Source organism: Rhizopus delemar, genomic scaffold (assembly GCF_000149305.1).
Source record: "Rhizopus delemar RA 99-880 supercont3.2 genomic scaffold, whole genome shotgun sequence".
NCBI lineage: Eukaryota > Fungi > Mucoromycota > Mucoromycetes > Mucorales > Rhizopodaceae > Rhizopus > Rhizopus delemar.
In genome coordinates, this window is record NW_027137828.1 from 2,946,724 (window position 1) to 2,968,229 (window position 21,506).

General features: G+C 38.1%; 10 protein-coding genes across 10 annotated transcripts; 7 read left to right on the forward strand and 3 right to left on the reverse strand.

The window, feature by feature from the left end:
* Window positions 1–1,060: 1,060 nt before the first annotated feature.
* Window positions 1,061–1,588, forward strand: RO3G_03396 (uncharacterized protein; the record flags this gene model as incomplete). Its single annotated transcript, XM_067657987.1, has 1 exon — window positions 1,061–1,588. One exon carries the CDS (start codon window positions 1,061–1,063, stop codon window positions 1,586–1,588), a length of 528 nt encoding a protein of 175 aa, XP_067514088.1.
* An 805-nt stretch (window positions 1,589–2,393) lies between these two features.
* On the forward strand, window positions 2,394–4,266 carry RO3G_03397 (uncharacterized protein; the record flags this gene model as incomplete). The annotated part of the gene is made up of 6 exons (XM_067657988.1): window positions 2,394–2,505; window positions 2,688–2,949; window positions 3,030–3,456; window positions 3,525–3,780; window positions 3,848–3,898; window positions 3,956–4,266. The coding sequence occupies 6 exons, from the start codon at window positions 2,394–2,396 to the stop codon at window positions 4,264–4,266; spliced, it is 1,419 nt and encodes a 472-aa protein (XP_067514089.1).
* An 839-nt stretch (window positions 4,267–5,105) lies between these two features.
* Window positions 5,106–6,352, forward strand: RO3G_03398 (uncharacterized protein; the record flags this gene model as incomplete). Its single annotated transcript, XM_067657989.1, has 5 exons — window positions 5,106–5,248; window positions 5,305–5,613; window positions 5,671–5,864; window positions 5,913–6,252; window positions 6,313–6,352. 5 exons carry the CDS (start codon window positions 5,106–5,108, stop codon window positions 6,350–6,352), a joined length of 1,026 nt encoding a protein of 341 aa, XP_067514090.1.
* Window positions 6,353–7,932: 1,580 nt separating this feature from the next.
* RO3G_03399 (uncharacterized protein) lies at window positions 7,933–8,474 on the forward strand (the record flags this gene model as incomplete). The annotated part of the gene is made up of 3 exons (XM_067657990.1): window positions 7,933–7,968; window positions 8,024–8,120; window positions 8,167–8,474. 3 exons carry the CDS (start codon window positions 7,933–7,935, stop codon window positions 8,472–8,474), a joined length of 441 nt encoding a protein of 146 aa, XP_067514091.1.
* A 2,212-nt stretch (window positions 8,475–10,686) lies between these two features.
* Window positions 10,687–12,584, forward strand: RO3G_03400 (uncharacterized protein; the record flags this gene model as incomplete). Its single annotated transcript, XM_067657991.1, has 6 exons — window positions 10,687–10,773; window positions 10,828–10,911; window positions 10,959–11,390; window positions 11,504–11,970; window positions 12,034–12,422; window positions 12,463–12,584. 6 exons carry the CDS (start codon window positions 10,687–10,689, stop codon window positions 12,582–12,584), a joined length of 1,581 nt encoding a protein of 526 aa, XP_067514092.1.
* Window positions 12,585–12,916: 332 nt separating this feature from the next.
* RO3G_03401 (uncharacterized protein) lies at window positions 12,917–14,215 on the reverse strand (the record flags this gene model as incomplete). The annotated part of the gene is made up of 7 exons (XM_067657992.1): window positions 12,917–12,993; window positions 13,050–13,420; window positions 13,468–13,606; window positions 13,655–13,768; window positions 13,825–13,947; window positions 14,000–14,036; window positions 14,099–14,215. The coding sequence occupies 7 exons, from the start codon at window positions 14,213–14,215 to the stop codon at window positions 12,917–12,919; spliced, it is 978 nt and encodes a 325-aa protein (XP_067514093.1).
* Window positions 14,216–14,600: 385 nt separating this feature from the next.
* On the reverse strand, window positions 14,601–15,640 carry RO3G_03402 (urease accessory protein UreG; the record flags this gene model as incomplete). The annotated part of the gene is made up of 6 exons (XM_067657993.1): window positions 14,601–14,715; window positions 14,764–14,929; window positions 14,985–14,995; window positions 15,047–15,154; window positions 15,198–15,389; window positions 15,432–15,640. 6 exons carry the CDS (start codon window positions 15,638–15,640, stop codon window positions 14,601–14,603), a joined length of 801 nt encoding a protein of 266 aa, XP_067514094.1.
* Window positions 15,641–17,713: 2,073 nt separating this feature from the next.
* On the forward strand, window positions 17,714–18,715 carry RO3G_03403 (delta-aminolevulinic acid dehydratase; the record flags this gene model as incomplete). Its single annotated transcript, XM_067657994.1, has 1 exon — window positions 17,714–18,715. The coding sequence occupies one exon, from the start codon at window positions 17,714–17,716 to the stop codon at window positions 18,713–18,715; it is 1,002 nt and encodes a 333-aa protein (XP_067514095.1).
* Window positions 18,716–18,872: 157 nt separating this feature from the next.
* RO3G_03404 (uncharacterized protein) lies at window positions 18,873–20,338 on the forward strand (the record flags this gene model as incomplete). The annotated part of the gene is made up of 2 exons (XM_067657995.1): window positions 18,873–19,615; window positions 19,663–20,338. The coding sequence occupies 2 exons, from the start codon at window positions 18,873–18,875 to the stop codon at window positions 20,336–20,338; spliced, it is 1,419 nt and encodes a 472-aa protein (XP_067514096.1).
* A 117-nt stretch (window positions 20,339–20,455) lies between these two features.
* Window positions 20,456–21,346, reverse strand: RO3G_03405 (tryptophanyl-tRNA synthetase; the record flags this gene model as incomplete). Its single annotated transcript, XM_067657996.1, has 1 exon — window positions 20,456–21,346. One exon carries the CDS (start codon window positions 21,344–21,346, stop codon window positions 20,456–20,458), a length of 891 nt encoding a protein of 296 aa, XP_067514097.1.
* Between the last annotated feature and the right edge of the window lie 160 nt (window positions 21,347–21,506).

A 21,506-nucleotide genomic window follows, 5' to 3' on the forward strand; every position in this document is an offset into this window, starting at 1 on the left:
GATTTATGATAAAGGATACAACGTTTCAAAAACTCGATGAAGAATTGATTTAACTTTGAAACTACGAGGTTCAAATTCGATATTTGACTTGACCAATATAAAATAAGTTTATCAAACTGTGGCGACAGAAAAATGTATTGTAGTCAAGGAGAGAAATAGTATTACGACTTGTACAGATTATTGAAAGATACTATGACCACCAAATCCTAGATGGTATTAACTTTTGGTGTAAACACCTTTGCCTTTAGTGTGAACGCGCTGAGTATTTAAAGTTCTTCTGGAGATACACTTTATTATAACAAGATTATTTAGCTATCAGCTGAATACTAATGAAGCTATATTTGAGACCTATAATTTAATCACCATTTCCTTTCTACGTAGAGTTATCCTTGCCGTTGTTCAGGATTGCATGATAAAATGGTGGAGAGAAAAAATCACAAGTCACGCATTTCTCAAAAAGTAACAGCCCCCAAGAAATAGATAATCAAACTTTTTCAAGCAAAATGAATACACTTTGCTTTGAACAGATATTAAACAAGTCTTCTTCTTTTATTTTAATCAATGATTCTATTCGATTATCGGCAATGTCCATTTTAGTGGACATTGGTAAACGCGCACTTAAAAACAGCAAATCACTTGTAGTACTATTAACAGAAACATCACCAAAAGTTTGGAAGAAGCAATTTGAATCAACAAAAGACATACACATCATCGACTGCTACACAGACCCATATGGCTGGGATAATATGAATAAAACAAACGATGATCCCAATGTACAATTGATTAATAATATAACTGATATTGAAAACTCCATTTTACTTCCATTGATCAAGCAAGTAAACGATACACCATGCTGCACAATTCTTGTTGACTCTCTAGCGTCATTATTTATGGTATCTCAATTTAAAACTTATCAACTTGTAAAAACATTAGAATCATTAACAACTGGTTAGTTATCGTTTTTTTTTTATTCATTTGTACTAAAAAAGCAATAGACACTACACACTTGGTGATTAGACATCACTCTGATATCAAGTTACCAACTAAAAACGGCTTAAGTATGCAAGAATCTATCAACAAATTAGCTACTGTCACAATAAAGCTTGAGGCACTTAAAGAACGCACACACTTTGATACGCAAGTAGCTCTGACTGGATTCACACCTCAAGATACGTTTTCATACTTGACTACCACTTCCAATGCAATCACAAAGGGTGGTGTTGTAAATATTGAATGGCGTAAAAAGAGTGGTAAAGTAACTTACGAGACAAATGGGTTCCTTGTGAGAGATGGAATACTTCAAGTGGTACCAGCAAGTCAATTAACTGGCGTTGTCGAAGTTGAAAATCAACCTGAAGAGATGCAAGTAGACAACCAACCCGATCCAGCAGCCAATTTATCCTTCAACTTGTCATTGACCGATGAACAAAGAAAAGCAAAGGAGAACTTGGTCTTGCCTTATTACAAGGCTCAACAATTAGAAGTTAACGTTGAGGAGCAAAAGAAGCAAGGAGGCTTAATCTACTACGATCCTGACGCTGCTGATGACTTTGATGACGAAGATCCAGATGACGATTTAGACATTTAAAATGGGGGCCTTTTTGTTACTTTTTAAATAAACAATAAAAAAAGGTTCTTCTCCACGTAACTCATAGCGGTGTTTAATCGCACATGTCTTCCTTATTTGGGAGTAAACCATCCTCTTCACCTTTTTTTCTTCCTTCTTTCATATAAAAGGAGGGAACTTCCTTATTTTATTTTTCTCTTTTTTGACTTGATATATGGAATCAAAAATTACACGACATACCTCTGCTAATCTCGAAGAGCTTAATGAAAAGATTGCACGACTATTGAAAGATCCAGCAGAAGCTTTGGATAATGCTTCAATAGATGTCGATTCCATGAGCTTAGCCGAGTTGAAAGCCTTTGCTGAGAAAGGTATGTTTCCTACAACAATACAGGATTGTGGCATTGACCAAGTTAAAAAACATATAGGTGGTTTAGGCGCTTGTGTATCAAAAGTAGATATTTTGGCCAACACTCCTGAAGAACTGATGTATTTACAAGGTTTGTGTACACAGACATTTTAGATATAAAATGGGACTAAATTTGTTTACAGGAGAAAGGATTACTATATTAAAGCATATAGAGAATGATATTTACATGGTAAATAACCACAGCACAACACTTGTATTTTATATAAAGATTTACCAATATAAGAGATCTTTTAGGGATACTGTGAAGGCGTTATTGGAAATTTTAATGCAGAAACCGTGCATTTTGTAGAACTGGATCCTCGTGTATTAGAATCGCTTGACGCTGATCTTGATTTTACCGATCATTCGCAATATAGAAACTCTACAAGTAGCCATGGAACAGAATTTGATATAGAAATGATGAAAAATAGACAAGAACAATTCAACCAATTAAGAGGCTCTATTCATTCATTTTCTTCCAATTCTGATCGGTATGCTTCACCCGTACCCTCATCGAGACACTGGGTCAGTAAGCCGAGTTTTGAAAGTATAGGCTCAGTTTCGACGTCTTCAAGTCATAATGTAAAAGAGTCTCGAATATCATACGATTCCTACAATTACTCTGGAGAAAATCTAGGTACAGAGGAAAAAAAAAAAAAGCAGCTTATCAACAATCATAAAACTAATCTTATACATGTAATATATGATTAGATAATAACAACAATAATCATGATCCATTTGATACATCTGCACTCAATATTGATTACTCGGATGAAGAGAACACAGAGCTGTACGGCCCTATACCACCACCAAGATCTCCTGCACGCCCAGTAGCTACTAATATACAAAACACCGGTGTACAAAGGAAAAGCCAGACTACACCAACAAAGAATAATAATAATTCATCTTTTGTTCAAAACGAAAATGTTGATGAATATGGATTCATTATCAAACGCGGTCGTCCTTCATTCAGGTACATGTCTTCTTCATTGTTCCTTATCCCCCAAACCCCATTTTATACCCCCCAGAAGCTAATAGTTTATTTACATGCAGAGTAAACATGTCTACCAAAGCTATGAAAGAATACAGAGAAAATGAATTAAAATGGCTGAATATAATCAACAAACTCGATGCTGGAACGGTTAAAAAGGATGTAAAGATGAAAAAATTGGTTCGTGGAGGAATACCAGCATCTGTGAGAGCCAAAGTGTGGCAATTTTTGGCTGGTAGTGATGACTACAAGAGATCAAATCAATTTCAAAACTTGTTGTCCAAGCCTAGGATCCCTATTTACGACGTGATTGAAAGAGACATTGAACGATGTTATCCTGATCACACACAATTTATGGAAAAGGATGGCTTGGGACAACAGAATTTGCGAAATATATTAAAAGCATATGCCCAATACAATTCTGATCTAGAATACTGCCAAGGCATGGGCCGTTTAGCAGGACTAATGCTTATGCAAATGACTGTCGAAGTAATAGAAAAAGAAAAGAAATAGGAATCTAGAGTTAATGGACTAACTATTTTTGTATTAAAAAAAAGGACTCATTTTGGTTATTGGTGGCTACCATTGATCGGTACATGAATGGATACTTCACGCCTACACTTTCCCAGTTAAGGATTGATGCATACATCATTGGGCAATTATTAAAGGATCATAATCCAAAGTTGGCTCAGCATTTAGAAAACAATGATGTACTTCCAATTATGTATATAGCCCAATGGTTCCTAACTGCATTTACTATGACACTTCCTTGGGAATCAGTGCTACGTGTTTGGGACGCATTTTATTTTGAGGGTAAACTAAAAAACATGGAAAGGACGTATATTCAGATCCTCAGCTTACATACGTTCCTTCTTCTTAGGCATTAAAGTGTTTTATCGAGTAAGCCTAGCCATTCTCGATTTATGCAAAGGTAAGAAAAGGATATGGAATATTTATCAATGTACATTTCTTTTAAATAATATTTTAGATCATCTCTTACACTCATGTCCAACCAATTCAGAACTTCTTGCCTTCCTTTTACATATTCCACATGAATACCTTGAACCCAACAATTTACTAGACACTGCATTCCGTATTAATTTATCAAAAACCAACATTAAGCGATATGCTAAAAAGGCAGGAACCGAGGATGCCACTGTCACCGGCCTTCCATTTGAGGATGGTCTCAAAAACCTTCAAGTCGGTAACCCAGGACATAGTTTGGGACTGAAGAGTTTAGGTGGAAGAATTGCCAAAAAGGCCTCCACCAAAAACATGCGAGACTACTCGGATGCTTAGAGAATTAGACGAAAATGTTTATATGTCATTCAACCTTCATTCTTTTTTTTTTCCCCACTCTTTCTCTAAAATCATCTATAAATTTCAATTACTTTACCTAATGCAAATTGTAATAAACTAATATAATCATTATCTAAAACGTGCTACTTATCAAAGAATTTTTCTATATAAAAAAAAAAGCAGGAAACAATTAAATGTTACAACAGCAAACTTTTATTTCAAATGTTTATGAAAAAGAACCTTTTGTTTCAAGCAAGTACATGCTATTGAAATAACAATGCGACATTTAAAAAAAAATAAAATGGATACCGATGACAGTTTTTGTTAGGCGTATCCTTAGTCCTTCTACTGTATAGCTTGATCTCAATAAACTATAATTAAAGACTACACAAATTTTCCTTAGGAAAACGAATTCATAAAATATTTTTCTTTTTTTCATCAAAGCTTGGTTGGTTTTGCAGATAATAGACGGCTTATTAATAAGGTCTATTGGAATGTTGACAACTCTCAGCTTTTTGTACTACAGTAACAAAAAAGAAAAATTTAGAACGAAAAACGCGTTCTGAAAGAGTAGCAAATTGGTTTTGGATACGAACAAGCTCACTTCATCATGTATGTTGATGGAGTAAACGATGCCAAAGAATTATATTTGAATGTATGCTTCATTAACGATACTTTAAAATGAATAGAGTTCAATGTGCTTATTAATTCGTTTGAAAATGGTATTTGTGACAGCAGCTGTTTGTTGCTTATTAATTTAACCCCACCGCTTTTTTTAATGATTATAAATACAACCATTTTACTGCTTTCACCACATCATTACTGCCTTTTTAAACAACATGGTCTCTGCTATTCTCACTGAAACTCAACCTTTTGATTCAAATTTCAAGTATGGCGTTGAGTTTAAGGAACGTCAATCCTCCACGCACCTTGCGGATCATCAAGTAGCTGTCCAAATACAAGCGGCTGCTTTCAACCATCGGTAAAAAAAAAACAAAACCAGGCTCCTTCTTGACGTTTTTAACATTTTTTTAAAAGGGATGTTTGGATCCTTATGGATCAATATGATGGTACTGTATTAGATTCTGTGTTGGGCTCGGATGGTGTGGGTTACATTACGCAAAATGGCCAAAGAGGACAACGTGTCTTGATTAATCCCGGATATGGATGGGATTCTGATGAAAGAGGTCCTGAACGTGACTTTCACATCTTGGGCCTCTTGCCAGTGATCGGCACATTGACAACAGAAGAAGTCATTGTCGAAAAGGAGGACATTGTGCCTTGCCCTGAATTTCTTTCAATGACAGAAGCCGCTGCTTTGCCATTGGCTGGATTGACTGCTTACAGGTACCAAGAAGTTTTTTTTTATAAAAAGTTTAATTTTGAACGCAACATGTTTTATAGATCCTTGTTTACAAAGGGCTTAGTTCAAAAAGGCCAGCATATCTTAATCACTGGCATTGGAGGAGGGGTTGCACTCTTTGCTCTTCAGTTTGCTGTAGCCGCAGGTGCTCATGTTTACGTCACATCTTCTTCTCCAGAAAAGATTCAAAAGAGTATTGAGCTGGGTGCTATAGGCGGAGTGAATTATAAAGATGGTAAAAATTCGGGATTCTTGTAGTTCAATATTGACCTCATATGATTAGAAAACTGCATGGAGGAACTAAAGAAACTCTTGGGCAATAATGTGCTGTCTGCAGTCATCGATGGCGCCGGTGGTCCTCTTTATGCTCAATATCCTAAACTGATGCGACCAGGTGGCATTGTTGTAGGTTATGGTCAAACAGCTACTGTAAAGACCGGACTGAATATTCCGCTGTCTTACTTGATCAACAATATTGATTACAGAGGAGTTACCATGGGATCAAGAGTAGAATTTAGAAAGATGGTTGAATTTGTCGAAAAACACAAGATTCGGCCTATTGTTTCACATGTTTGGAAAGGTTTAAGTAAAGATACATTTGAACAAGCCATCCTAACTATGAGGTTCGCACTTTATTTCGTGGAAAACAAAAAAAAATCATTAACATGTTTCTTTTTATGTAGTCGTGGTAATCAATTTGGCAAACTAGTCATTGAATTTTAATAAAATTAACTTTAATTTGAATCCATAAACCATTCATTCATTCGTATTTTCATTCCTTATTTTTATACTGTGATAAAAACTCACTTTATTAAAACACTATGCGTTTTAGAGTCAACGCGTCTGTATGAATATGGTATTTACCCCCCAAATGATACCTATATTGATTGAAAATGGGGTGTTCTTTATACAAATGAACAGAACAAACATTTGCACGTATCCAAAAAGCAGAGGTTTTGTCAAACCTTGAATCCATATCGGTTGTAATAAAGCATAATTTCTTGTGGATAAGGAAAAATTGTAATAAAATAAATAGTACATTACACATGAAAAGAATTGGCTAGAGTTGAATTCATTATGTACTTTGATGTGAATTTTCGGGTTGTTAAGCCCATGTCTTACTGACCAGACTGGTACTGCCGGTGTATCCAGGTTTCAAGAAGTGTGTGTGTGTCAATCAAACATTTAATACAATGCAGGTAAAAACTCTTTGTACGTTTTCCTTATAAAACTATATATACATGAACTTGAAAGGGGTTTCTTCCCAGGAGGATGCTTTCTAACTGTTGAATTATGAGCTTCATAATAACATAGGATCACATTGCAATGACTCCTTCATCCGAAAGTGATCACAAAAGACGCGACTGGAAACAAGAAATTGTTCTAATAAAAAAAAACCCATTGTTTGATGATGAAAAGCAGGTTCTATTGACATAAAAAAAATATTAATACTTACAAGATGCTGCATTTTATTTTTGACTTTACATCTAAGGACAGCTGTCAAGTGACGCTAGTTTCTGTTTTTACATCTATTCAGAGAACAGCCATACGACAGGTATGAGTCATTCTCTACATACTCTGTTACAAAACTCTCGCCGTTAGTAATACTCGAACCTCACGAAAGGAACCATTTTACAATGTAACAAGACACTTCATTCGACTCGTTTTTTTTTTTATTATGATGAAAAGCAGCCCTTATTGCTTAGACAGGGTCATCCATTCAACCGCAAAACGCTTTAAATGGTGTTGGTGTTGTAGAAAGTTTGATTGCTGTGCGGGATTTGTCTGATATAGATAATATCCATATTGAAGATTATTTTGAATTAGAGTTTCATGGTTATTCAGAACTACTAATATAACTTCATAAGTAATACTTGCTTGATCAAACACGACCTTTCCGATTTCAATGTTATCCAAATGACAACCAATTCAACTTGACAGACAAGTGAGGGGAAGAAATAAAGATCTATGATTGGCCAATTTAAAAAGCGAACAAACGTAAGCAAATGGAGAGCTTTCATTTGGATAAAAAAATATTTTTGATAAAACGACGAATGCGGTATTCGTCCATGACTGTTTTTTGAATCGCTGTCTTTGATAGCCTGTGTGGACTTTAATAGAAAAAAACGTATTATCCTATTTTCTCATTTTAGAAACTCGAAATTTTGATTCATTCGGAAATGCTGTAAATTAATCTTGTGGGACGGTGTTGGTTGAAAGAAAGCATTTAAAGCACAAGCTCCTTCTTTCTTTCTTTCTTTTTTTTTTTTTTTTAAATCTTTATCAAAATTAAGAAATATCTTATGGTTGCTCTCATTGTCCCTTCTGAATATGGTTACGTAAGTTTTTATGAGACTCATTTCTATTGGCGAATAACCCATTCATAACAAAAAGGTTCTCGGCGTTGCTGGTCTTGGTGCTTTCCACCTTGTCAGCTTGGGTATGAAGGTCGGTAAGGCCCGTAAGGCTGCTCAGATTCCTTATCCTTATGGTAAGTGAGTTGAAAGAAAGAGAGGATGATGTTAAATGAACTTTAGTTTATGCTGAAAAGGCTGAAGCCGAAAAGGACCCTCTCAAGCACGTATTCAACTGTGTTCAACGTGCTCATCAAAACACACTCGAGATGTTTCCTGTCTACACCACCTTCTTGTTGATCGGTGGCCTCAAGTACCCAGAGATCTCGGCTGGTGCAGGTGTTGTTTACCTTTTGGGACGTGTCCTTTATGCCAGTGGATACTCTAGTGGCAGTCCTGAAAAGCGTACACGCGGCGCGATCGGTTACCTTGGCTTCCTTACTCTCATCGGTACTTCTTCTCTTACTGTCTATAACCTCCTCAAGAACTAAATTGTATATTTTTGCCAACAATAAAGAGAAATTGAATTCTATTTTTTAATGCTGACGAAAATTACCATTTTAAGTAAATCTCTGATCAGAATACTCCGACACTGTCATTGTCATCCTACGCGTATTTTAATTGCCCTTTATGAGACAGGTAAGATGACGCAGGTAGGAATACAGGAAAGACGAAAAGATGGAAAAAACCGGGTTGTTTGATATGAGAAATTGTGGGTCATACAAAGTCTGTACATGAACGGAACAATTTAAAGGCTTTCGAATTGAACAGAGAAAACTTGTTCAATTAGGTTGTTTCATGTGATTGATACAAATAAATGTGTATGCTTTTATCACAAGCATTTAATCAATGTATCAAGCAAAGCCAAGTAACAAATAAACAAATAAAGAAAGAATAGGTTTGCCTTTGCCCTGTACACGATTACACACTGCTGTGCGTCACTCCGAGGTAATGAACAATGACTCACTGATGACTTACAACGCATATTTAGTAAAAAGGAATCATACACATCAAGAGAGATAAAGTCTGGAGTGAAAGAGGGCAACGATGTTCTTAAGGAACACAAGAGGTCAAATGCTGTTTTGAGAAATGCATACGTGCGTATAAATTCACTCTAGTTTTCATAATGGCATGTCTTTGAGAATGTGCACAACTTGGCAACAGCCCATTGTTCAATATGAAATCCATAGGCAATCGTGCTTTTTGCATACAAACTAGGGAAGAAAGCAGTAAATAAGGAAAACACGAGCATGCTCATCTCCTTCCCCTTAAATGTCTTTTAGCAAGGAGCAGTAACTTGTGTCAACTCAAGTTGTCTAAATTTTAAGAGAAAAAGTCCTTTTTTTTCACAGGCTTTAAAACATGAAGTTTAATTAGAAACTAAACTTGTTATCAAAGCATACTTTATTTGTAATAAAGCTTTTGAATTTTTTTTTAAAAAAATCATATTCAGTGGCAACTTGTAGAATTTCGGGAAAGAAAGGAAAAAAAGACGATGAAAGATGATATTTGTAACTAAAAGTATGAGTGAAGCCAAAGCAAGACAATGATTTGATTACGCTGAGCAAATAAGCAGCATCAAGTGGCACTATCTTGTGACAATTCTATAATTGAGTCAAAATTCTCGCGTTTAAGCCAATATCAATTTAGGATAATTAGAAAAAAAGAATGGGCTCCCCTTGAAGAAAGATGATCCACTTGCAGCACAGGGTTATGGGTTCTATTTGAAAAAAAAAAAAAGAAACAAAAAGAAAAGAGCAATTTTCATTTCTTTTTTGTCAACGCATCGCCGCGTGAAAACAAAATGAGTTTACAAAATAAAAAAAAAATTGAGTGGTTGAGAAATAAAGAAGCAGTGGTGTGTGAACAATTAGAAAACAAGGGACAAGTAGGAGAAAGTGAATATGTTGATGTTTTCGATGTGTGCACGAAATGATGGCAAGGTACAGGTCTCTATGCTACCATATGATGAAAAGGACATGAAGCTCGGTCATTTAAAAAATAATAAAACATGAAGCATGTTCGTCCGATTACTCAATGTGTTGACCATAAGCTTTAAGGGGAGAGTCTTGATGCCAAAAAGAAGAGGTTCATCGACTGATGTTCAAAATACAATGTTCTTTCTGTAAGGGGCAAAGAGGTCTTTGATGTTTGAAATACCCAACAACTTGAATCATTTTAAATTGCCCCTAAACCCTATTCCTTTCGATAATCATGACGCAAAAGAGTGTAACCGAACATGGCCAAGTCTTGTATTCTCTCAAAGGATAGGACATCAGTCATCTGAATGAATTTCACTCTTTTATTAACATGTTACACTTGTCATTCCTTCCACTTTGATGTCAAATTCGGGTATAAATACATGTGATGCAATAAAAAAAACCTTTATTTTCTAAATTTCTCCTCTCATTTTTCATCTTCTTTTCTTCACACACAAAAAAAAAATACATAAAAAAAAAAGCAAGAGACAGACCTAAAGAAAATAAAATAAGTTATCAACCGTTTTTTTATTTATTTTTTTTTATATAAAAAAATTCAAACGTGTCTCTTTTTTTTTTTTTTTTTTTTTTTCCCTCTTTTCTTTGACTTGTAAAGGTATTATTGTTTTTTTTAAAAAAAAAAAAAAAAAAAAAAAAAAAAAAATAGAAAGGCTCATGTTATTAACAGAGAGAAACAAAAAAAAAACCTTTTTTTTCTTTTAAAATGGATTTAAATATTATGGATATCAAAGTGACTGAATTACCCATTATTGTCATGGATTCAGTAGATGAAAAATGGAAAACTGTGCCAGTAAATAAGAGATGAGGATGAAAAAGAGGGTTCTTTCTGATTTGTTTCACTTAGGAATTTAATATTACTGTCATCACCGATCGATCTGTGCTGTCAATAACAAGATATATTCCTGACCTTCAAAGCTTTGATCAATTGGTAAATGGGTTGATTGAAATCATGTCAAATTGACTCTTTGTTTGTAGGTCAAAACACATTATCAAAAGATCAGAATTTCATTTCCTCATTTTACTAAAAAAGAAGAAAAAAGAAAGAGCATTCGTCATTTTTTTCACTTGCCAATCAAGTCGGACGCAGACAAGGTTGAAAAATATTTGATCAAATGTTCACTGGATCCCATCCTCAAATCTTCCACTCTCTTGCGTGATTTTCTCTCTCCTCAAAGAGAAGGGGATCTCAAGGAATCCTTATCCACCGTGTCATCACATGATCCTTTGCCTACCACCATCACGCCTACTCCAGCCACCGTACCTGAAAGAGATCAAGTCAAGATATGGGAACCAGGCCTGAATCCTTCGATCATTGAAAGTTTGAATAGGGAAAGTCTTAAAGAGCAAGTGAACCCTTTGGATGATTTGGAAATGGTCAAAGTGCTAGGAAAGGGTTGTATGGGAAAAGTAAAGTATGAATGAGATGAAGCATAAAGATAACTAATCTCGATTCCAAGGTTTTATTAGTCCGATCTCGAAAGACCAGAGAGCTTTACGCGCTAAAATCGATTCTTAAACAGCATGTGATCGACCAGAGAGAGATCACACACACGATCGACGAAAGAAACATCCTCGTCGCACTCTCAGAGGTCAATCATCCCTACCTTGCCAAATTACACACCTCATTTCAAGATGAGCACAGACTCTATCTGCTGACAACCTATTATTCCGGTGGTGATCTGGCCACACACATGGCTCGACATTACACCTTCCCTAAAGAATGTGCTCGATTTTATGCTGCAGAGATCATTGAGGGCATCAGCGAGTTACATCGGCTGGGTATCCTTTATAGAGATTTAAAACCAGAGAATATCTTGATCACGGCTGATAGACACGTCATCTTGACTGATTTCGGTCTAAGTAAATGGTTAGAAGAGGATGATCAGACACAGACCTTTTGTGGAACGGCAGAGTACTTGGCACCCGAGGTCTTGTTGGGCGAAGCGTATTCGTTTGGTATCGATCACTGGAGTTTTGGTACGATTCTGTATGAAATGTTGGCAGGTGTCACCCCCTTCTGGGCAGACAATCATTCAGACATGTATCGAAGGGTCTTGGAGGATCCGTTGGAGTTCCCGTCGGATATCTTTGATTACGAAACGGCCGAATTCATTTCTGACTTGCTGGATCGAGACCCTCGTACGAGATTAGGAGCTCAGGGTACAGAAGAAATCAAGGAACATGTCTATTTTGCTGATATCTCCTGGGACGATATCGAACAGAGGAGGTTACAACCCACCTTATTCTTACCACCCGTTCAGGACGAGATGGACCTTACGAATTTTGAACCTGATTTCCTTTCCATGTCTCCCGTCTTGACCCATGTGGCTTCTGAAGCAGATCTTTCGGAAGAAATTCAAGATATTTTTGATGGCTATTCATTTATAGATTCAGATTATGAACAAGTCCATCATCCCATCACAACTCATCTTCCTGCGCGTAAAAGAGGTAGTATCAGCATGTTGTCAGATATCGATAGCTTTCATTTGGATGATAAAAGACTCTTTAAAAATGAAGAAGATGAAAGGTATGCCAAAAGACGAAACACAAATACCTCTGATGACAATCAACCTACGACCACTACCACCACGCTGGACGTGACCGAAAGAGATGATCTGACAATACCCGACATCATCGATTCATCCGCATTCGAATTCTCAAAATTACCAGACCTTAGACTCTCCTTTGATTTAAATCATCCAAACGCACTCAATGCTACTCCTACCACTGCTACCACAAGCTGTTCATCAAAAAGTAGAAAAACAAAAGCAAAGCGACTCTTTTCACTCCTTTTATAATTTATCCTCTCTTTTTTTTTTTTTTTTTTTAATCTATGCTTTTTCTCCCCCCCCCCTTCCCCTTCTTTTCAATGACTATTAAATAATTTATACACATATAAATACGTATCATGATCATCCCACATGATCACTCTTTTATTGTGTTTTAAGAGCAGCAGCCTGTTCACGCTCGCGTTTACGTAAGGCTCTCTTGCGAATATCTTTCTGAATGCCTACAAAAAAAAAAAGAATGAATTGAATGAGTGGATGTGTACTGTTTCAAACTTACTGTCATTATGTTTAACCCAGAAATGATGACTGAACACGTTATTGATCACCCAGTTGACAATACCCTGGGTAGGATAAGGTGTTGAAGTGAAAGGGACATTAGCACCACAGGCAACACCCACCTTGGATAAAACACTAGCAACATAATTCTTTGCAGTAGGAATTAAAATCGTCGGCTTACGAATTTTACTCATAGCGGATACGACAAAATAGGTATTGACGTGTTCAACCACGATACCATCCTTTGCCACTTCTGTACCCAATGCTTGTGACCAAGTAGACAAGAAAGCCTTACCCGCAGAATAAACAGACAGGTAAGGTGTAGGGACTAAACCAGCAAACGAGCCAAGATTAAAGATAAGACCATTACGGCTAGAAAGTCTTAGTATTCAATTCTGCTTTCTCTTTGTTTTTCTTACTTTGTTTTCATCTGAGGGAGTACAAGCTTTGTCATCTTCATCAGTCCTTTAATGTTTACTTCAACAATATTGTTAATAATCGTCTCGTCCTCCTCTTCAAATGGCGTAGGAATTTCATGGTTAACACCAACATTATTGACTATACAACCGTTAATACTCTTTCTCTCTACAGTATCGTATTCCTTACCCAAGACACCAACACGAATAGAATTCAAGATTTCACCTACTTTACTAAAATCTTCAGGATTTCCTTTTGTAAAGTCCATTGCAAAACACTTTGTTTCAACACCATATTGAGAAGCTATCAAAAAAAAGAGTAAATAAGGTTTCTTCTTTTGAGTATTTTCTTTTTCTTACCAATTTCTTCAGCAACAGCTTCTAATTTGGAAGCAGTACGAGAAATCAAAAAGACATTGAACTTTTTCTTGGCGAGTTGTAAAGCAAATTCTTTACCAATACCATCCGTTGCACCAGTAATCACTGTAGTCGAATATTGAATAACAGCAAGACAATAGCATGTCTGTTTATTTACCTGCCCAAGCACCTTGTCCAGCACCAAACTTTTTGAGCTATAAAAAAAAAAAGGCCTGAGTGGCTGTCTACAGGAACGTGAACGTGTATTTTATCTTACAGAAATACCAGGGGCAACATAGACATCAAATAAAGTTTTTAATAAAGTAAAGACCTTATAACCAATATATGCAGCACCAATAGCAGCAAATACTGTAACAGAATTACAATCAGCCATTTGTTTTTCTTTTAAAAAGAAAAAGAAAAAAGTAAATACAAAATACATTCGGAGTCACAGAATTTGTTATTTGGGTTCACAGCTGAATTCAAACCAAAGTTCATCAAATCATCTCTTTTTGATATCATCTATCGTTTTACATCCATTGGAATTTACTGTTTTCATCTTTTTTTTGGTCTACATTCACAGATCTATGTTTGTAAGTCAAATGACGTGTATGACGTCCTATTTAAATCTTTTCAAAAGTATTCCATTTTGACCCGTTTGGGCCAACAAGTACCCTTTCCCTGTCTTTTGACTGTTTGATTTAAAAAAAAGTAACTCATCTTTTGGATGGATCAGTGGCTTTTATCATGATTTCATTTCACTGAAATATGGTTTATTATTAAGAAGATTCTTTACTAGCACCACTTGCATGCCATTCACCTAAAATAAGAGAAATGATCTCATCCATACCCACCCCATTTTTAACTTGAGCAAAGACAGTCGGACCATTTCCTCTATAAAAAAGGGGTTGGTAAATCATCCACCTATCTCGCTTCTTTTACCTCATCTTCTTTGCATCACGAGCCATGACTTCGAGGTCTGCACCCACAATGTGAGCCAGGTCTGTCTTGTTGACAATCAATAAATCACTTTGAGTGATACCAGGTCCTCCTTTCCTAGGCACCTTGTCACCTCCAGCAACATCAATCACATAAATAATATAATCAGCTGAAATCAACGTTAGCTCTTTTATCTATCACTGTCGCTCTTTTAAAAATGATACCTAATTCACGACTGTGAAAAGATAAGGAGATGCTATCAATCTGTCAATCCTTCTTTATTCACCTGTAGTTTGCAGCCAAATTATCTCCACCGGATTCAATCAACAAGAGCTGGGTATTAAACTTGCTGTGAAGGGTCTCCAAAGCATTCAGATTGGCAGAAACGTCCTCACTAATAAAAGTAAGCAATGCGTCTTTCTTATTTTTTGGATTACCGAATCGCAGCGTGAGGACATCCACCGGTTTCGATCGCAGCAATACGTTCTTCAGGTAGAGCAGCATGTCTCACCAAGAACTCGGTGTCCTCCTTTGTGAAGATATCATTCGTGACAGCCGCGATACTGTACGTTTCACGAAGACGTTGGCATAAAGCCAACATCAGTGCTGTCTTTCCAGAGCCTACCGGTCTATCGATCGTTAGCCACCGCTCTTCTTCATCTCTTTCTTACCCTCCAATGCCAACCGTAAACGCTCTTTCTGACCAATCGCGTTTGTCATAGATAGCCTTTGGACGATCTTGGTAAAAGCCAGGCGAATCCATTTGCTCATGCGTATGTCCGTGTTCGTGAGCATCATGGCCTGCGTGGCTGTGAACATGACCATCGCCATGGTCGTGTAACTGGCTGGCAGATTCAAAGCGGCAGATATCAGAAGTCATTTTGTAAGGAGAAAAAAAAAAGTGAGGAAAGGAAAAGGGAGCTGTTGTCGTCCTCTTTTTATTTGGATGGGAAAGATTATTTTCAAACGCCGGCCTTTGCAGAAACCAGTGATGTTTTGTAAAAAACACGGTCTGTACTACACTGTTCATCTCTTGTTATTTTATTGCACAAAGGTTGTTTTATAATACATGTGAATGATAACAAAGAACGAAAGCGATCACTGTCTTCTTCTTGCAACTCAATCAACTTGAAATCACTTTAAATCTTTTTTTTTTAAACAAGAACTTCATCTTTATTTACTCTACTGTGTAATATAAACATGGCTGACGATTTAAATATACCTCAGCTTAAACATGCTATAATCATACCGTTGCCGGAGTGGAAGGTTCCGATAAGGTGGTGAAGGCTTTTTCATGCCACGCTTTATCTATTGCAGCAGTCACACCTCGATGTATATTGGATGAATCAATTCTCTTATTCGGAGACAGATACTTTTACTGACAACAATATCTAGAATGTTGTCCTCTTCATCTAGCAACATTTTTCAGCACCTTTTTGTTTAAAAAAGCGCTCCTGAACCTTTGGTCAATATTCCAATTTGTAGACAAAATGGAATTTGATGCTTGATATTCCAATAGTGTTATTATCATGCCAATTGGATCAAACATTAGACTTGTGTTAATGAGAGACATGCTACTGCTGTTTCTATATTCCAAAGAGGCATTGAAAGCCTGTTTGCTGCCAAAGAAGACGCATTACTTCTTATGTGTGCACAGCAAAACAAAAAGGGTAAAGAAGCAACCAATGGGTCAATATCAGAAGGCTTGCCCTTTTAATGAAACATTTGAATCAAATGAAGCAATTACGAATAAAAAAGGAGAGTAACAAAGAAGCCTTCCATAAAGTCTTTGAAATGATTAAAAAATATGGATGCTGCGATAGATGGTTGTTTAAAGAGATTCGAATTTAGATAGTTTGGAACGAATGATAAATCTGTTACTTCAAAGATCCCTAGTTGACCGCATATTGATGTCCCTGTATTCGAGTGCGAAACAAGCCTTTCAGAAACGCGACTTGGATAATCATAAAGTTCTTTCCAAATTGGACAACGTAAATGGTACAATGAAAGAGTTTCTCACCTTTTTAAAAGAAAATTCAAAGATGTGCGTAGTATCAAATGACTTTGCTGGTTTTAGCACCAACGTGCGAGATATAAACCATTTATTAATGTAATTAGCAAATTTTAAGATTATTAGTGACAAGTTTTTTTCTACAAAAATAGTTTGAAGGGTCTTTGATAGAAATCAGTGGATGAACAATGCCAACGACCTAATATCATTCGACTGCAGACCTGGTTTCAGACATCTATCAAAGTAGTATTGTTATCACATCGAAAGCACGCCTATCAAAATATTACCAAAGCAAAGGCTGAAATGTGATAAATGCTCTCAGAGCCACGCTTTATTTTTCATGTAATAACAAACCCTTTTCTTTCCTGTATCTTTCAAATGCTAGCTGTTATATAGATTCAATTTTTTTTTTGTGGGAGGATGAAATTGTAAAGTATAAAACAATTAAAATAAGCTCTTGAGCTGTGCAAGCCAGGATGAGTTTGTTGACGGGTGAGCATTTACCACATTGAAAGCCGGAGCGGAGGCAACTGAGATTGTTCTAGGTACGACCAACAATTTGATTTTAAACACAAGCTATTGTAAACCGAACAATGCCGCTTTTATCTGTATTTTTTTTCATTCCCAACAGATTCCTTTTAAAAACGCGTTTATTCAATCAGTTTTATATGTGAGCAAAATGGTCACAAAGATTCATTCTTGTTTGAGCACATGAATAAATCAAACAAGTCTCAGTCTTTACGCTATTAACCACACAGCAGTGATTCAAATCTACTGAACAGACAACAGCAAATTCAACATGTCTGTCTCTTTCACACTTTGCGCAGTAAAAAAATACAGAGCCCTTGTTGTAGGAGTTTGAAATGTGTGTGTGTCCCTTTGAGAGTAAAAAGCCATGAAAAGAAACTTTTTTTTTCTACTTGAAGCTTTTTATTGATTGCAATGTCCAATCCTAAATCCATTCTTCACAGCGGTTATCACTATCCTTTGACTCGTGCATGGCAAGGGGAACGCACACTGACAAAAGAGATGCTAATGTATCCCATCTTCATCTCTGACGACGAAAACGCCTTTGACCACATCGACTCACTTCCCGGACAATATCGTATTGGTATCAACAAGCTAAAGGAATTCATCGCTCCTTTGTATCAAAAGGGACTTAAATCTGTCATGTTGTTCGGTGTGCCTTTAAAAGAAGGTGTAAAGGATCCTACCGGCTCCCGTGCAGACGATCCTGAAGGACCCACGATTCTCTCTGTTCGTTTACTCCGAAAGGAATTTCCCAACCTGTTCGTTGGCTGTGATGTCTGTCTGTGTGAATATACCTCCCACGGACACTGTGGTATCTTGCGTGAAGATGGCACGTTGAATAACGCACTTTCTGTTCAACGTCTACAACAAGTCGCTGTCAATTATGCCAAGGCAGGCGCACAGTGCGTGGCCCCCTCGGACATGATGGACGGTCGGATCAAGGCGATCAAGGAAGGACTGATGGAAGCAGGTTTAGCGCATAAGGTCATGTTGATTTCTTACGCCGCCAAATTCGCGGGACCTTGGTATGGTCCGTTCAGAGACGCTGCCAATTCGGCTCCGGCTTTTGGGGATAGAAAATGCTATCAATTGCCAACCAATGGTCGTGGTTTGGCACGTCGCGCGATCAAGCGTGATATGGAAGAAGGTGCGGATTGTATCATGGTCAAGCCAGGCTTGCCTTACCTTGATATCGTCCGAGAAGCAGCGGAAATAGCTGCGGATTATCCCATTTCTGTGTATCAAGTATCGGGAGAATATTCAATGCTTTATCACTCCGCAAAGGCCGGTGTATTTGATTTGAAAACAATCGTCTTGGAATCAATGACAAGCTTCTTGCGTGCTGGTGCTACCCTCATCTTGACTTATTATACACCCGACTTATTAACTTGGTTAGATGAAGAAAGCAACTAATTTTTTTTTCTTGTTCTCGTGAACGGATAAACTTGATCAACCGAGTTTAAGCGAACGGAGACTAAAATTGGGAAACAATAAAAAAGAAACCAAACACGAAACACATCCCTTGCTCTCTTTTTTTTTTTCTTTCTCTTTTCTTTTTTTTGCTGTAAAGATGGATTCACGTAAAAGTAGCCTTGAAAGCTTTGATACAGCAGCTCATATGATCTTTGATCGTGATAGCGATGATACCTCACGTACTACTATAATGCAGTCACTCACATCGAAATCGAAAAGAGAATACGATCCTCACGAAGAAGATGCACCATTACTAGACGAACTTGATCAATTTGAACTAATAGAAGAAGAAGAGATTTATCAGCATCGCTCCAACAGATCATCTTCACTCTTCCGCCGTCTGTTGATAAAACCCTGTTGTGGTTGCACCAAGCGATCACTAATCGGCGGATGCTGTCTCCTAATCATTTTACCCATCCTTTCCTTCATCCTCTTTTGCACCCTTTATTTTTCACCGACCCATTTACCCAGCCCAGTTCCAATCGAATCCAAAGCATTGTCTTCATCTTCCGCAAGACTCCTGACGCTCAATATATTCATGAGGCCACCTGGTGTGAAAAATAATGCAGACGATTATAAGGACGAGCGTTTGGAGTACATTATTCAGCATGTTTTACCTTCATATGACATCATCACCTTTCAAGAGGCCTTTGCATTTGCCAATCGACGTATAGACAAACTGATGACACAGGCATTTAACCAGGGCTTTTATTATCAAGTCGCCTCGCCTCGTCATTATCCTTGGGAGCTTGCGGGTGATGGTGGTCTACTGCTCCTTTCAAGGTTTCCGATCATAAGATCAGACAGGCTAGAGTTTCCTCGCGGAGTCCACTCGGATTGGTAAGAAGAAAAGGCCACGCAACTTTCTACTGACCGTTCCATCTTAGGCTTTCTTTTAAAGGAGCTCTTCATGCGCTTGTGCAATTGAATAACAAGAGCCTAGTCCATCTCTATACGACCCATACCCAAGCCTCCTATGACAACGGTGGCACTTTTAATCTAGAGGACACCAAAGTCAGACTGAGTCAATTCGCGGCTGTCCACAAGTTCATGACAGAGACAGCCAAGGACGATAGCCATCCGATCTTGCTGATGGGTGATTTAAATGTGGATGCTGCGGTCCACAACGCCTCGATCGACACACCCTCTCGCGCGAGTTCGATGGCCTACACGATGATGATGGATGTCCTTCGAGGTAAAGGGGTCGATCTGGACCAATTGGGTCAGAGTCGTCGTGATGACCAAACACCATCGTACGCTCACCCTTGGCGTCTGGATGTCCTCACAGACGTGGCCTACGATACCCTTGGACATCATCCGATCACGTTTGGTGATTACAGGACACTGGATAATGGCACCCTTGTGCCGGCAGAAGTCGTGCTGACAAGCCACAACCAACTCTTGACCGCACAAAGTATCGATCGACTCTTGTTTGCAAGTCGCGGCCAACAGGATCCCATCATGCCTACCCAATTTGCCGTCGAACCTTTTTTGGTCGAAAAGAACACATCGAACCGTTACCCATTTACACAGATATCAGGCAAGTGTAGAAAGCTGTTGTGAATGACATGTATGACTAATCTTTTTTTTCTGTAGATCATTATGGTTTAAGTGCTCATTTAAAATTTCTATAATATTTATTTTGTACACTTGTATTTTTAATAATAAAAAGAGTTGGGTTTATCGAAGACCTACTAATTTATAAACCTCCTCTATGGTATTATCAGCCACTTGCTCAGCCTTTTCAGCACCTTTATCCAACACTTGCTTTACATAACCCTCATCTGCCTTCAAACGTGCCAACTCATTCTGTATTGGCTCAAGTCTTGCAATCACCGCTTCTGCCACTGCCTCTTTGAATTCCTTTGTGCTCTTCATATGTGCACATCCTTCAACCACTTCTTCCACACTCATCTCCTTCACAGCTGAATAGATACCCACAAGATTTGACATGCCCGGTCTTGCCTGGGGATCATAAGAGACACCTGGTGCCGAGTCCGTGACGGCCTTCATGATCTTGGCCTTGATCAGGGCAGGAGGATCGGTCAGGTTGAGACGAGAAAAGTCGGAGGGATCCGATTTGGACATTTTCGACGTCGGATCACGCAGGGACATGACGCGTTGGGTGGCAGGAGGCAGAATCGCCGCCGGCTTGGGAAAGAGCGAGGTCTTGAAGGTCTTGTTGAAAAGGCTGGCGATATCACGTGCCAGTTCAAGATGCTGCATCTGGTCTTGACCGACAGGCACATGGGTTCCCTTGTAGAGCAGGATATCGGCCGCTTGCAGCACCGGGTAATCAAAGAGACCCATCTTCAGTCCGGCCGTCAAGTGCTCGTCAGCCAGGGCCTGTCCGTGACCGAGGTCTCGTCTGTCCATCTTGGATTTCCACTGTGTCATCCTGCCGAGCCAGCCAACGGGCGTGATACAGTTAAAGATCCAAGCCAGCTCGGTATGTGCTCTCACTCGGCTTTGTTCAAACAGGACCGACCGGTCTGGATCAACGCCGCAAGCGAGTAATGTGGTGGCCATGTCGATTTTGGCTTGTCGTAAGGTGGCAGGGTCTTGTGGCATGGTAATGGCATGTAAGTCAACGATGCTGTAATAAGGTACTGAGGCTGCACCTGTGATTGGATCAGGATCTTGTAGTTTAGACCAGTTGGCTAACGCACCGAGATAATTGCCAAGGTGTGGTGCACCTGTCGGTTGAATTCCAGAAAAGACAAGTCGAGTT